At 43.1% G+C, this 15305-nt stretch overlaps 1 protein-coding gene across 3 annotated transcripts in view; it reads left to right on the top strand.

Annotated features, from left to right (window-relative positions):
• Positions 1 to 13321, top strand: part of ETF1 (eukaryotic translation termination factor 1) — a 39577-nt gene extending 26256 nt beyond the window's left edge. For 2 of the 3 annotated variants that reach the window (XM_036312064.1, XM_036312066.1), the window contains 4 exons: positions 1191 to 1346; positions 1779 to 1843; positions 5352 to 5499; positions 12480 to 13321. In XM_036312064.1, the coding sequence (XP_036167957.1) occupies positions 1191 to 1346; positions 1779 to 1843; positions 5352 to 5499; positions 12480 to 12601 (491 nt within the window). In that variant the 3' untranslated portion in view covers positions 12602 to 13321. Of the gene's footprint in view, positions 1 to 1190; positions 1347 to 1778; positions 1844 to 5351; positions 5500 to 5753; positions 8051 to 12479 lie in introns of those variants that run through there. The other variant, XM_036312065.1, reaches the window with a different exon arrangement.
• Positions 13322 to 15305: the final 1984 nt, after the last annotated feature.

The raw sequence follows: 15305 nt of genomic DNA on the forward strand, positions 1-15305 counted from the left end.
TGTGTGTGTGTGTGTGTGTGCGCGCGCGCACGTTTCCCTGAGAGGGAGGGTGAGGGAGAGAAAAATAGAAACATCAGAGATGAGAGAGAATCACTGATCAGCTACCTCCTGCATGCCCTCTACTGAGGGTCAAGCCTGCAACCCCCAGCCATGTGCCCTATCCTCCTAGTTCATGTCAATGATCAACCACACCGGCCAGGCCCAAACTTCAGTCTTATGTCCCATATTAATTATCCTTTGTAATAGAGTGATGAATAGATAGCCTGAATTAAAGACTAGTGTGGCCATTGTTTGCTCAGCTATTGCCTCTTCAGAGTCAATTTTTGGAGCCTCAACTAGTGGTATTTTCTTCACTGGTTTTGAGCACTTACTCATTTTTTTTTAATATATTTTATTGAGTTTTTACAGAGAGAATGGGAGAGAGATGAGAGAGTTAGAAACATCGATGAGAGAGAAACATCGATCAGCTGCCTCCTGCACACCCCCTACTGGGGATATGCCCGCAACCAAGGTACATGCCCTTGACCAGAATCGAACCTGGGACCCTTCAGTCTGTAGGCTGACGCTCTATCTGCCGAGCCAAACCGGCTAGGGCTCATTTTTTTTTTTTTTTTAATATTTTTTTAATTGATTTCAGAAAGGAAGGGAGCAGGGGAGAGAGAAAGATGGAAACATCAATGATAAGAGAGAATCATTGATCGGCCCCCTCCTGAACGCCCCCTACTGGGGATTGAGCCTGCAGCCCAGGCATATGCCCTAGACCAGAATCGAACCTGTGATCCTTCCGTCTGTAGGCCTACGCTTGATCCACTGAGCCATGCTAGCTGGGGCTCTTTTTTTTTTTTTTTTTTTAATATATTTTTATTGATTTCAGTGAGGAAGGGAGAGGGAGAGAGAGATTGAAACATCAATGATGAGAGGGAATCATTGATAGGCCGCTTCCTTCATGCCCCCTACTGGGGATCGAGCCCACAACCTGGGCATGTGCCCCTGACCAGAATCAAACCCAGGACCTTTCAATCCCCAGGCCAGCGCTCTATCCATTGAGCCAAACTGGCTAGGGCAAGCACTTACTCATTTTTAAGTTGGTTTTTTAATATATCTCTCTCTCTTGATTTTAAGTGTAAGAGGGTCTATATCTACAAAAGAAACTTTAATGTATGTCCTTACTGACTTGTCCCTACTTACAGGACGATACTTTGATGAAATCAGCCAGGACACGGGCAAGTACTGTTTTGGAGTTGAAGATACACTAAAAGCTTTAGAAATGGGAGCTGTAGAAATTCTAATAGTCTACGAAAATCTGGATATAATGAGATACGTCCTTCATTGCCAAGGCACAGAAGGTATGAGAATGAGAAAATCAGATTGCTGTTTGTTACCTGTGTATGAAGGAATCCGGGGGTGGGGGTGGGGGGTAGATTTAGGAGAGATGACAGATTGCAGGACCAATCAGAAGGCAGATCTATACCTTGTTCCCATCTCTTTCATTCTGTAGCATATTCCTGCATAGTTTTTGCTTGAACTGCTAAATGTCTACTTAAGATTGTTAAATTTTTGGAGAACAGGACTGTATCTTGATGTCTTCGGTGGTTCCTCATGATAGGAGCAATGTACCCAGTAGATACTCAATGCTTGCTGACTAATAATCATATGGGAAAAAATGTTGGTAGGATAAGTTCAGAAGCCCTTTTATCCAACCTAACTCATCTCATGGGGCTTATACTTGTTAGCATGTGAGAACCAAGTTAACACATTTTTCCCCCCCATTACTGCAGAGGAGAAAATTCTCTATCTAACTCCAGAACAAGAGAAGGATAAATCCCATTTCACAGACAAAGAGGTATGTGATTGTTTTCTTGGTAATACATGCAAAGAAAGATGAATCCATATGTTAGAGCACTGGCAGTGTACAGTATCCATCTGGGAAACCAAACCTCCTGTTTGTCAGTTGGGGGTGATAGGAGGTGGTCAGCTACTATCCGCCACATACCAACCTGATTCCAAAGAAGGAGGCCAAGTCATGGTTACTGTAGTTATTTTTAAAGTAGTTAAATATTCTCATTCTCGAAATAGTGAAAAGGAAGATTTTTTTTAATAAGTCTTTGTTGTTCAGATTATTACAGTTGTTCCTCTTTTTTCTCCCCATAGTTCCCTTCCACCCGATTCCCACCCCACCCCACGCCCTTAACCGCCCCCATTGTCCTCATCCATAGGTGTTTGATTTTTGTCCAGTCTCTTCCCACACCCCTTCCCCCCAAGAATTGTCAGTCCACTCCCTTTCTATGCCCCTGATTCTATTCTATTCACCAGTTTATTCTGTTCATTATATTTTTTATTCACTTGATTTTTAGATTCACTTGTTGATAGCTATGTATTTGTTGTCACTTTGTTGTGCATAATTTTTATCTTTACCTTTTTCTTCTTCTTCCTCTTCTTAAAGAATACCCTTCAGTATTTCATATAATACTGGTTTGGTGGCGATGAACTCCTTTAGTTTGTTCTTATCTGTGAAGCTCTTTATCCGACCTTCAATTTTAAATGATAGCTTTGCTGGGTAGAGTAATCTTGGTTGTAGGTTCTTGCTATTCATTACTTTGAATATTTCTTGCCACTCCCTTCTGGCCTGCATAGTTTCTGTTGAGAAATCAGCTGACAATCATATGGTACTCCTTTGTAGGTAACTAACTGTTTTTCTCTTGCTGCTTTTAAGATTCTCTCTTTGTCCTTTGCCCTTGGCATTTTAATTATGATGTGTCTTGGTGTGATCCTCTTTGGATTCCTCTTGTTTGGGGTTCTCTGTGCTTCCTGGACTTGTAAGTCTATTGCTTTCACCAGGTAGGGGAAGTTTTCTGTCATTATTTCTTCAAATAGATTTTCAATATCTTGCTCTCTCTCTTCTTCTGGCACCCTCATAATTCAGATGTTGGTACGCTTGAAGTTGTCCCAGAGTCTCCTTACACTATCTTCATATTTTCAGATTCTTTTTGCTTTTTGCTTTTCCAGTTGGGTGTTTTTTGCTTCTTCATATTTCAAATCTTTGACTTGATTTTTGGGATCCTCTAGTCTGCTGTTGGATCTCTGTATATTATTCTTTATTTCAGTCAGTGTATGCTTAATTTCTGATTGGTCCTGTTTCATATCCTTAAGGGTCTCACTAAATTTCTTGGAGGTTTCTAGAAGATTCTTGAGTAACCTTATAACCGTGGTTTTGAACTCTGTATCCAGTAGTTTGCTCTCCTCCATTTCTTTCGTTTGTGACATGTTTTTTTGTCTCCACATTTTGGCTGCTTCCCTGTGTTGATAGAGTGGTTTTGTGTGCTAGGTGTCCTATAGGGCCCAGTGGCTCAGGCTCCCCAGTCACCTGAGGTGGGCTGTGTGCACAGTCTTCTTAGAGTTAAGCTTTTATTATTGTAGGTATCACTGGGAGGAATTGACCTCCAGATCAATTGGCTGTGAGGACCAGTTTTGTCTACAGTGGGAGAACTTCTGTGCTGGAAACACCCTTATGGGGCAGGACTTGCTTCAGTGGGGCTTTGGTGCTTCTGAGTCTGCCCCCTGAATGTGTCTTTTACGGATCTGAAGAGTTGTAATCTGGTGTGGTCTCACTTTGACCACTGGGTACACTGACTCTTGGGTCTCCAAGGAGGTGTAAAGTCAGCCACTGCCTGAGGCCACCCAGCAGGAGCTACAGAGAGATCTGCAGATTCCTCCTCTTTGTTTGGGGTTTGGAGGTTCCCAGATGAGGCGCAGCTATGAAGCAATGCAGGCTGCTGGCGTGCCTTAGGCCTTGTTTTGGAAGCTCTGAGGGGGGTTTTTTGACCCAGCTGCAGTTTATTAGGTTAGGTTGCGGAAGGCCAGGCCATTTATATGCAAAAGCCTCTGCACACAGCTTGGGTGGGATTGTAAATTGGGTTGAGTGTGGTCTCAGGGAATCACAGGGCGGTACAAACAGCAATGGTTGCCCGTCAGCCCTGCCCCGATAGGTCCCTGGGTCTCTGTGTCATGGCCCCATGCAGGAACAATGAACGCTGCAAGCACCTCTGAGAGAAAGCCTCCCTCGTGTTCCGGCCCAATGCCAGACAGTCCAGTTTCTCCCCGTATGAGCCTGGGTCCCCAGAATCTCGCCCGGAAGTGGATTTTAGAGTAGTCAGGAATTTGTATCTCCCTCCCGATTGAAAAAGACCACAGTGTACCCAGTTGCCAGCCCATTTCGCGCTCCTCTGTACCTCCACTCTTCCACACCTCTGCACCTCCTACCAGTCTAGATGCGCTTTTCTCTTTTCCTCTAGTTGTCAAACTTCCACTCAGCCAGCCTTCCCATGGTTCTGAATGATACCTGTTTTGTCTTTTAGTTGTAGTTTTGATGTGGTTGTGGGAGGCAGCAAGTATAGGCGTTTACCTATGCCGCCATCTTGGTTCGAAGATATCTTTTTTTTTTTTTAATATATTTTTATTGGTTCCAGATAGGAAGGGAAAGGAAGAGAGAGATACACACATCAATGATGAGAGAGAATCATCAATTAGCTGCCTCCTGCATGCTCCACACTGGGGATCGAGCTCGCAGCCCAGGCACGTGCCCTGACCGGGAATCGAACTGTGACCTCCTAGTTCATAGGTTGACGCTCAACCACTGAGCCACGCCAGTCAGGCAATATCTTTATTTCAGAAAGGAAGGGAGAGAGAGATAGAAACATCAATGATCGGCCCACAACCCAGGCATGTCCCCTAACCAGGAATCGAACCCATGACCTCCTGATTCATAGGTAGACGCTCAAACACAGCCACACTGGCCAGGCAGAGGTAGAGTTAATGTAATAGTGCCTCTCCTGCCTCATGAAATCTGTGCTGCTTTTTTTACTTACTGCATTAGCTGTTTTGCTGAAATGGCTTCTGCAGGTTTGGTGTAAAAGCATCAGTAGAGCTTAAGGTGCCACCTGCCCAGCACAGCAGGTGGTAGGTTCCTCCATTTCTGAGATGTAAGACTTTATTTTGATCAGCCTGCTCCCAAAAACAATTCTGTGTGTCTCTTCTGGGCCATTTGAATGCCTAGAGACCCTTTAGAACAGCCTAACTTCTAGAGACAACAGTAGGATCCATAAGTTGAAGAGGTGCTAAGTGTGTTTTGACATTTCATTGTTGATGCTAGAGCCTGGGGAAGAACATTATTTGAAATAATCAGAATTTCTGTGTTGTTACAATTATGTCACCAGAAATCAGAATTCACTTAAGAGTTTTACAAACATATACATAATGAGAGGAAGGATGATAGGGGGGCAGGGGAACAAGAGTTGCTAAGTCTTGCTATATTCTAATCCCATTGTTTCTGTATCTCATGGTCGCCCCTGAAGACAGGACAAGAACATGAACTAATTGAGAGCATGCCCTTGCTGGAATGGTTTGCTAATAACTACAAAAAATTTGGAGCTACATTGGAAATTGTCACAGATAAGTCACAAGAAGGATCCCAATTTGTGAAAGGATTTGGTGGAATTGGAGGTGAGTAGCCAATTAGAAACCTGAACTTAAAGCCAGGCCCAAGGCCTTTCCAAAATAGTTACTTCAGGTGAGGTGTGCTCATTTCATCATCCACTGAAGGAGGAGGGAGAGGCAGCACGTGGATGCCTGTTCCGTGGTTGGAAGCGTTTTTTAATCATTACCTGTTACTAGTAGCTTTCTTTAATTCTGCAAGGGAATTGGGCCTTCCTCGTTCTATTGAAGACTGGTGATTACTCTTTGGTTTGTGTCCCCAGGTATCTTGCGGTACCGAGTAGATTTCCAGGGAATGGAATACCAAGGAGGAGACGACGAATTTTTTGACCTTGATGACTACTAGGTAGTCGACATGGGTCCGGCAAAATGTGCCTCACCCTCCAGCATCCAACCCAAGGAGCATACCCGTGGTGGAATCCAAACAGATCCCTGCCTTACAATTGGAACATTTCCAGAACTTAATCCATGAGCATTGGATACTGAAAAGAAAACGGAAACAAAACCAGATCCAACCCTACACTTTGGTTTGTCATGGTGTCAGCGCAGCAGCAGCCTACAACTAAGTTCCTAAATGCCACTTTGGACTAATTTAAACAAGAATCCCAGTTTTTACTTTTACTTGATGGTGAAATTGGTTGCTCTTGTATTTTATGAAAAAAAAATGATTTTTTTAACCTTCATACATAGAAGCAAAAATACTTTAACTGCTGGAAACCTTCAAAAGTTAATAGACATGAGATCATACTGATTTGTTTCTTATTTTGATTGGAAAAAATTAAATTGCTGCATTTCGCAGTGACCCATTTACATGGCATTCTCAGCTTAGACTGCATAAGAAGAAATATATGTGGTGAAATGTTGGAATCATTTCTCTCTCGGTCTCTTGTTTAATGTTGAAAGGGTGAGCTAATAGGCAATTTCACTCCCTCACACTACCCGTCCCCCCTCCAGACTGTTAGTTTCGAGGATGCAAAGTGCATTGTCAAGTCAAGCTGACACATGAAGCATCGGGCCAGTGCACTGTTTCCTTCCATGTGTTTTGCAGGCAAATTTGTGCCGGGGTTTTGGGAGCCCTTAGCATCCGTTGCTTTGACAAGGGCTCCCATAATCTTAGCCTAAAACCAGTTTGGGATGCACATGTTGGGGCTTCTGTGCTATTGCTGGGAGTGGGATAAATAAAACATGCAATTTAAGTGGAAGCAAAGAAATTTAAAGATTATTTTATTTTGTTTGGGTCTGTCCTTGGTAAAGGGGAGGTGGTCGTGTTTTCCTTGCGTTGGATGGCATGAGATTATGTGAATATTTTGATTTTTTAAAGATGAACTGCAAGGTTCTTCATAGGAACAACAGATAAGACATGTGTGACTGCATGTAATTTTAACCCCTGACCTCCTGGTGGGGTGGGAGCATCTGTTTCGAATATGGGACTTGCAAGTACCTCTCATAGGAGAAAACATGAGAGGGGGGGTGGGAAGGGCGGGAAGGGATGGGACACAGCTTCTGGCACCAGGACATAACCATGTGGGTCCACAAATGGGCTTGAAAACCTGAAGCTCATGCTTCACAGCTGGGCTGTGCGTTGGGACTTGACCCCAGCTGACATGCAAGGTCATCATGTGCCCGAGGTGGTGACAGTGAACAAAGTGCATAGGATGTGCCCAGTGGTAGCAGTGGACAAAAGTATACCAAATGGACTTTGAAGGGCCAAAGGTTTTAAAAGTCAATTGGTATCACCTCACACTGATAGGGTAGTGGGGTGCATTTGGTTTTCAAATTGGGTACTTTCAACACTTTAGTGCCTGACTGCTGTTCTTCATTAACTTGACTCAGTCACTCGTAGCTTTATTGGTCTGAACCAGCTCCTTGTTCCTAGGTTGCAGACCTGCCTATCGTTCCAATAATCCTGTTTCACTTGAATGAAGGGAGTATGTCTTAAATGTAAAGTTTCTGGTTCTCACACTGTACTCTGAGGTCCAAATGACTGTCTGTCGATGTGTAACCTGATGTCTCAACCCCCAATGAGAAGAGTCAGTTCTTTGGTATTCACCAATGCGGGAGGCTTCACTGGAACAGGCTTTTGCTTTGGGCTCTGCTATTTGTTTGCAGAACACCCAAGAGCGAGCAAACATGCCCTCTTCGCAGCAGTACCTTAGGGTTTTGCCATTGTAAATGGGTCTGATGTGATATGACAAGACCAGAGAAATTGGATGTAAATTTACATTTTTGACTATGCTTATTGTTTCACATGATACATTTAGGGTATGCAGCTCCTTTTGTAGTTTTTATTTTTACTATTTAAGTTTGGAAATGATGCCAAATTTTTGTATTTCTTTAATCAATGTGTTCTCTTTGGTGATATATATTGCATTATATATTGATGTGTGTATCAATATATACTGATATGTATTACACTTAACATACAAACACATCAATATGAGGGGGTAAAAACCGTAGCCTTTGCATTCTCTATAGTCTCTACAGAGAGATCCTAAGCAGCAAAACCTTGGTGTCGTGATGTACAGAAATGGAGAAGAGTATTAAACCATATTTAAGAATATATTTTGTGTGCTTGAGATTCTTTAGGATTGTTCCTAGAAAGATCTGAATGTGGAGATTGAGTGAGCTCTCCAAGGTATGTGTCAATTTAGTCATGGCTGATAACTTTCAGCCTAAGATTTTAGTTGTCTTCACTGCATTTGCCTGTGGGAAGATATATGCAAAGGATGTCTGAGGTCATGATCTCAGTTACCAGAGGAAGGAGGTTCAAGTTGCTGGGACCAAACTGATTTGTATCTTCGATTCCACATGTACACCAAAGGAAAACCTGTCCCCCTTCTTAAGGCATTTTAACTGTTGTCCCATGTAACTCAACATTCCATGGAACTAGATGATGTACCCCATTTTATAGGTCAAAAGAGGTTAAGTAATAGCTCTTTCGTAGCAAAGTCATTTTATCCCAGGCCTAATTTCAAAATTGATTTTCTTTATATATCTGGTTTCCTTTGAGTCAATAGAATGGTCCAAATGGAAGAACAGAAAGTAACCTTCCACTCGATCTTGCATAGGTAACACTGTTGTAAAGTAAAAAGTTTTATGAGGCTGACCCAGGTCAGCAGCAAGAAAGGGTTTGTTTAGTTTTCCCCAAAGTTAGGTGCTGGAGCTCCTCTGTGGTACTTGAGGAAGCCTAGAGCCAGAGTGGTGCATGATTTGCTTTCTCCAGAAAACAATGTTTAAATGAAAGTGACCCATAATAGCACTTTTTCTGTCACTTTGTGTTTGTTTTTTCAGCATACTTTGGCCCTTTTTCTAATCTGATCTAGGTGATAACTTTGATGAAACCCAGTCACCCTCTGGGAAGGGCAGATGTGCCTACGCATGCCTTTCCTCATGCATCCCTGGGTGCTGTTTGAAGTCAGAAGTTGGAAGGCAGCACAGTGGTGCCGGATATGTGGGCTGTTGTGCTCGCCTGTCTGGGCCTGCAGCACTTGCCATCTTTTGTTCTCTGGCTCCAGTTCTCATGCCATGGTGCTCCCAGACAGGCACAGTGGATTCAGGGCTAAGCGCCAAGGTGGAATTTTAAACCTTGTGCCAGCTTCTCCTTTGTTGCCAGTTTTTGAGTGAGCGCCTGTCGGGACTCCCACCTGCCGAGTCCCACCCTGAAGGGATTGTTGTTCCTCCAGGGACAGGGATTGACCAGCCAGAGAGTATGGAAGCATTGGGTGCCAGAGTTGATGAGGACATGGGTGAACAACAGGAAATAGAGGTAATGTGAAATCAGTTTACCTCCAGGGTTCTCTAATAGTCACCTCTAAACCCTGTCTGGGAAGTCTGTTATGGGGATAGTCTGAAATTGCTTGGCAGGCTCAGACTGAGGCTCAATTGAGAGTCCAGGGCCAAGTCGGCTCTTTGGACAAACAGCTCTGGTTCTGTCTCTGCCATTAGCTGTGCTTGTGGTTTCAGGTAAGTCCCTTTCTATCCCTGTTTTCTTACTGTAAGGAAGCTTGTGAATTTAAAGAGCCTTTTCAGATGTAAAGCTATCAAGATAGTATTACAGTGAGCAAGATACCTGATATCTAGCTCTGCCAGTGAGATTTGGCAAATTACTCTCTGAGAAGCAATTTTCCTAACTGTAACAATTAGATTATGGTAAGGATTAAATGTAATAAGGCATGTGAAATGCATAATACAATGCTGTGCACTTAGCAAGGGCTCAAAGATGGGAGCAGCCAACAACCTTGGTCCTCCAGAAGGGGCCAGGGTGAGTTTGTGCTGGCAAACCACAAGGTGGTGCTAAAGTTAAGGATACTGGCTGTGGAAGACATTGGTTGGTTCTGGAGGGGAGTTGTGACAAGCATTAAGATATTCCTGGTACAGCTTGTTTACCCTTAAAATTTAGAGCAATAGAGGGGCCAAACTACCAAAAGAAGTGAACAGTCCTAACTGGTTTGGCTCAGTGGATAGAGCGTCGGCCTGTGGACTGAAGGGTCCCAGGTTCGATTCCGGTCAAGGGCATATACCTTGGTTGCGGGCACATCCCCAGTGGGAGGTGTGCAGGAGGCAGCTGACCGATGTTTCTCTCTCATCGATGTTTCCAACTCTATTCCTCTCCCTTCCTCTCTAAAAAATCAATAAAATATATATTTTTTAAAAAAAATAGAACAGAGAGAAGTGTCCAGGAAGTCCTTGAAGTCATTCCGAGTTTCAAGCTACCCATCTATAAAATAACTATAATCACTAATATTTGTTAAATCATTACCATGTGCCAGACAGGGTGCTGTGTCATGTGCATGGTCTCATTTAATTCTTGGAAAAACAATGAGGTAGATACATAAGCTACTAAGTGGCAAAATCTGGGGCTCAAAGACAAGTCTATTTAGTTCCGAGGCCAACACAAATGCATGTCATTCCTTGCTCAAGAATACAATACTTGCTGGTACTGCCGAGAAGATGTGAGGTGGTGGACTCACCTCACCAACGCTTGTGTTTTCAGAGACAACCAATGGCTCAGATTGCATTTGGAAGGCACCCATCCAACAGTTCTGACCTTGCCCAACACACACGCTTTGATGGTCAGCTCACCTTATCCACAGCCATAGTTGAAGATGGATAAAAGGAGCTCCCTGTGACTCTGTAGAAGACCCCTATAATTTACCCAACATCTTCAAAGAAAAATACACGTGTAGTGAAATTTCTCAAAGACTAAGGTGTCTGTCCCTGCTTTTAAATATGTCTCCAATAGGACAATTAACGAAACTGGAATGTGGACTGTAGGTAAAAGTATTAATGTTAAATCTATTCAATAACTATACTGTGGTTATGTAAGAGAATACCCTTTTCCTTAGGAAATATACATTGAAGTATCAAAGGGGTTAAATAAGACATTAAGGAAATTTTTGAATTTTCAGAAATGCAGAAGAAAAAGGTAAGAGCATCATTTAATTGTCTTTAATAATTTTGAGTTATCATGACCATCTATTATAGAATGAATGTGATAATGAGTGTTTAGGTTCTAACTGCTTCACAAGGTATTTAAAACACAACTTTGGTTTGCTTATTCAAGTTCGGTTTTTACTCAGAATTTGGGTTTGATTCAGAGGTCAGCATTTAGAATAGTTCTGCTAAAGGTTTTTTCAGTTCAGGAGAAATCCCTACTCTGAATCAGCCAGTAAGAGGGGATAGGGTGTGGTCTGAGCCTGGAATTTGGGCCCAAGCTGGAAGAAAGAGGAGCAGAGGCAGGGTCAGGAGAGGAGCTGCTGTCACATGTCTCAGAGATGAAATCGGCTTTGGGTCTGGCCTGGTGCTGGTTGAGATGAGGCAGAATCAAGAGCAAGGGCTTTGGAGTGGGTGGGGAACCTTGGGGATGATGGGAACAAGGCAGAGCTGTACCTGGGAGCCTAGAGCCCATTCTCAAAAAAGACAAGTGTGTCATTAGACTCGTCCTTTATCTCCAGCCACATCCTATGTAGCTCTGTTGCTCCATACTTTCATTTCTTAAGGAATCATAATTGTAGCACCTGAAAGGCGCCTTACACTCCAATTCCCTCATTCAAGAGATAGAAGGTTGCACATGGATGATCTTATTCTTCATCTAAGCCTTTTCCTCCTCCTTGTTAGGGATGAGAAAAGGGAGGATCAGAGAGAGTAAGTGAGCAGCCTGAGGCCAAAGACAACGTTGGGAGGGGAAAGGTGGCCAACATCCAGGTGGGGTTATGAAAGCTGTTTCAAAGTCATTTTCCTGTGAGTCAGGGTTGGCTTGAGTGTGTAGATTAACTTGCTTGTCCAGCCCCCAGGGTTCCAAATTAGTCCCATCTAGGTTTCTCTGTCAGACTTCTGGCTTTTCCACTCTGCTGAGGGCCCTGCCTGGGCTCAGCCCCTCTCTTCTCCACCCCTACCCAAAGGAAACCTAAAGGGCAAACCCATTTCCAGGGAAGCCTGGAGACCAGGATAGGAGAGTGGAGATTTCATAGAGGTTCTCTAAGCAGATACATCAAGGATCTTCTGAGGTAAAGGCAAGGATTCAGGGATATTCTGCTACATGGGGAAAGGGAAGTGGGAACTGGACTTGAAAATGAGGAGAAATCAGGGCTTGATGCAAGCGCCTGTCCCATGTTACATGGCTGTCCAGACCTGAGTACATTCCCAGCACAGGCTCCCCAGTGGGGTGAGATGGACCAACCTCCTGACGCAGCCCCACTGGAAGGCCTGCAGAAGGGGACTCTGTACTAGGGCAGGATGTCCCCAGGGAACAGGAGTTGAAGCTCCTAAAGATGCATTCCTGTGCTTAGGGCTACAGGCCCTCCCCTACCTGTCAAACTGATTCTAAAGGGAGACTGTCTAGAAGGGGTTCTGCCTCTCCCTGGGGAGCTGAGCAAATGCCCTCAGGAACCCAGTCTCCTCTAGCTTTCAGTTCCCGTAGACACAGCCCACTGCCACCTCTATTCCTTACAATGGACTTGAGTTAACCCTGTTCTCATTTTTTAATTCAGCAGGCATATCCAGACATTTCCTGTACACTGGGCCCCGTGCAAGATACTGGGATACAGCGGTGACCAACACAGGCATTATCCCTACTGGTCAATGGTCCAGCAAGAGAGATATCAAGGAATGACAATAAAAGATGAGTATTATTTTTTAAGGAAAAAAATATTTTTATTTTGAAACACTAGCAGATAGCAAAGAATACCGTGTAGAGGTAGAGCTGGGTGACACAGGAAACCCATTTAGAAAATTTATAAAAATGTAATTACAAGAGGAATAGTGGCAGTTAGGATGGAAGGAAAAAAAATGATTTAAGGGATATTTAAGGGGACAACTATCAGGGCTATTGACCATCTGGATATAGAAAATAAAGGAAAGGAAAGTGTTAGTGGTGTTTGATTGCTTAGCTAAGTGGGTCCAATTAACCAGAAAAGGTGTACCAGTCAGAGAAGGCTGGGTCATGATGTGCTAGCAAGCCTCAAATCACAGAGGCTTAAAACAGCAAATGTCTGTTTCTTATTCAGGGAGTTTGGCTGGGAAGAATAAGGAATATTAAAGGACAAGGGGAGGACAAGGTGGCTCCCCCTTCTTCTTGGGGTGCCTTGCCTGGTGAGCAGGGACCAGCCTGGACAGGTGAGAGGTCAGCTTGGAGAGGCAAATGAGTTGTTTCTGACTTGCCCTAAAGGCCAGGAAGCCACTCAGATTTCAGAACGTTGATTTTTTTTCACCCTGCTATCATTTTTGTTGATTATTAACAGCTTTATTGAGGTATAATTTATAACCTATAAAATGCACTCAGTGTAAGTTTATTGTTTTTTGAAATAAAATTGTACATTGTGCAAACATAAAATAATCCTGTGTCTATTACCCCAAAAGGTCTTTTGTATCCCTTTAAAGTCAACCCCTGCTCCCATCCCAGCCCTACACAACCACTGATCTGCTTTCTGTTTCACTAAGTTTTGCCTCTCCCAGAAACTTCATATTACTGGAACAATACAATATGTAGTCTTTTATTCACCAAGCTTCCTTAACTTTGCTCCTTTCATTTAGGTAAATTTTTGAGATACATCCATATTGTTCCATATTTGTTCCTTTTTATTGCTTTTTTTTTTAATTTAAAGTCATTTGGGGTGACATTGGTTAATAAAATTATATAGGTTTCAAGTGTACAATTCTATAACACATCACCTGTATGTTCCTCTTTATTGTTGAGCAGTGCGATACAATAAGAAACACAGCCCGCTGGCATGGCTCAGTGCTTGAGGGTCAGCCTATGAATCAGGAAGTTGTGGTTCAATTCCCAGTCAGGGCACATGCCTGGGTTTCGAGTTCCATTCCCATATAGGTGGGGCATGCAGGAGGCAGTCAATCAATGATTCTTTCTCATCATTGATGTTCCTCTCTGAAATCGATAATATATATATATATATTTTTTAAAGAAATACAGTTAACCCTTGAACAACTTGAGTCTAAACTGTATACTCAGTTTAAGCCCATGTTATTGTTGGGTCAACCGTACATATTTGATCTTTGTACCCAGTTTCTGACACACGGTTCCTAAAACCCTTGGAATCTCCTGGGTGATAAGTGTCTTTTGTATGCTAGTGAGATGACTGGTGGCTGGAGGCCCTAGAAAGCTTCAGGATGGGGGCTGGTTACCAGAAGGTATGATTTACAGCAAGCATGTCAAACTCACGGCCCACAACAAATATTTTTGCGACCCAGCCAATATAACGGTGTGTAAGAAACGTTTTAATAAAAATTTCAGGGCGGGGGTGAGGGGGGGAGATCAACCAAAGGACTTGTATGCATGCATATAAGCATAAGCAATGAATGTGGACAACAGGGGGTGAGGGTGAGGGCAGAACTGGGGGGATGAGAGGACATTGGGGGGGATAAGGACACATATGTAATATCTTAATCAATAAAGGGAAAATATATTTAAAAAATTTGTCGTAACTTAATTTTTACAATATCCTGTTATGCATAATATATATCTATATCTATCTATCTATCTATCTATCTATGTCTAATATGCAAATTGTCCCCATGGGAGTTCGACAGGAAGACTGGGAGCTCAATTGCTTGCTATGACATGCACTGACCACAGGGGGCAGCGCAGAACAAAGGGAGGCCCTCACCTGCAGCCAGCAGCTGGGGAAGGGAGGCCCTGGCTGGCAGCTGGAAGGACCCAATCAGCCCTCATCACTGGCCAGGCCTAGGGCCCCTACCTGTGCACGCATTTTGTGCACTGGGCCTCTGGTTATTAATAACAAACTACAGCATTCACTAATGACTGATTACTATAATCATGTTGCATTCATTTCCCTTATGCGCCTTACATGCAAGCGCACTATTTCTCTCCACTAATACTAGCAGTGAATATTTTAGCAGCCAATTGCCACTTCATTAGTCTTGGACCGACTTGTTTGGTGTGTGCAACAGGAAATATTTTGCTTTCAGAGAACAAGAAAAATAGGTTTATTTGATTACGCTTATTTGTGCAGTTATTCAGTGTCTGGTAAGTTAATGTTCAAGAAAAAATATTAATTTTTATTAAAATGTTCTATTATTTTATGCTAATGATTACTCATTTCAGCCCTTTGTATTCAATATGTCTCTATTGAAATAAACCTGCGTTTCTATGAAAATTGAAGTGTGTTTTTTTGCAGCCCACATAAACGTAAACCTTATGTATTTGGGCCATGTTAGCCTTTGAGTTTGACATGCTTGGTTTACAGGGTTGGAACTTACAGCCCCCTCCAGAAGGAGAGAGGGGCTGGAGATTGTTAATCACCAAGGGCCAATTATTTAACCAATGATGCCTAAGTAAT

This window comes from Myotis myotis, unplaced genomic scaffold (assembly GCF_014108235.1).
Source record: "Myotis myotis isolate mMyoMyo1 unplaced genomic scaffold, mMyoMyo1.p scaffold_m19_p_6, whole genome shotgun sequence".
NCBI classification, from domain to species: Eukaryota; Metazoa; Chordata; class Mammalia; order Chiroptera; family Vespertilionidae; genus Myotis; species Myotis myotis.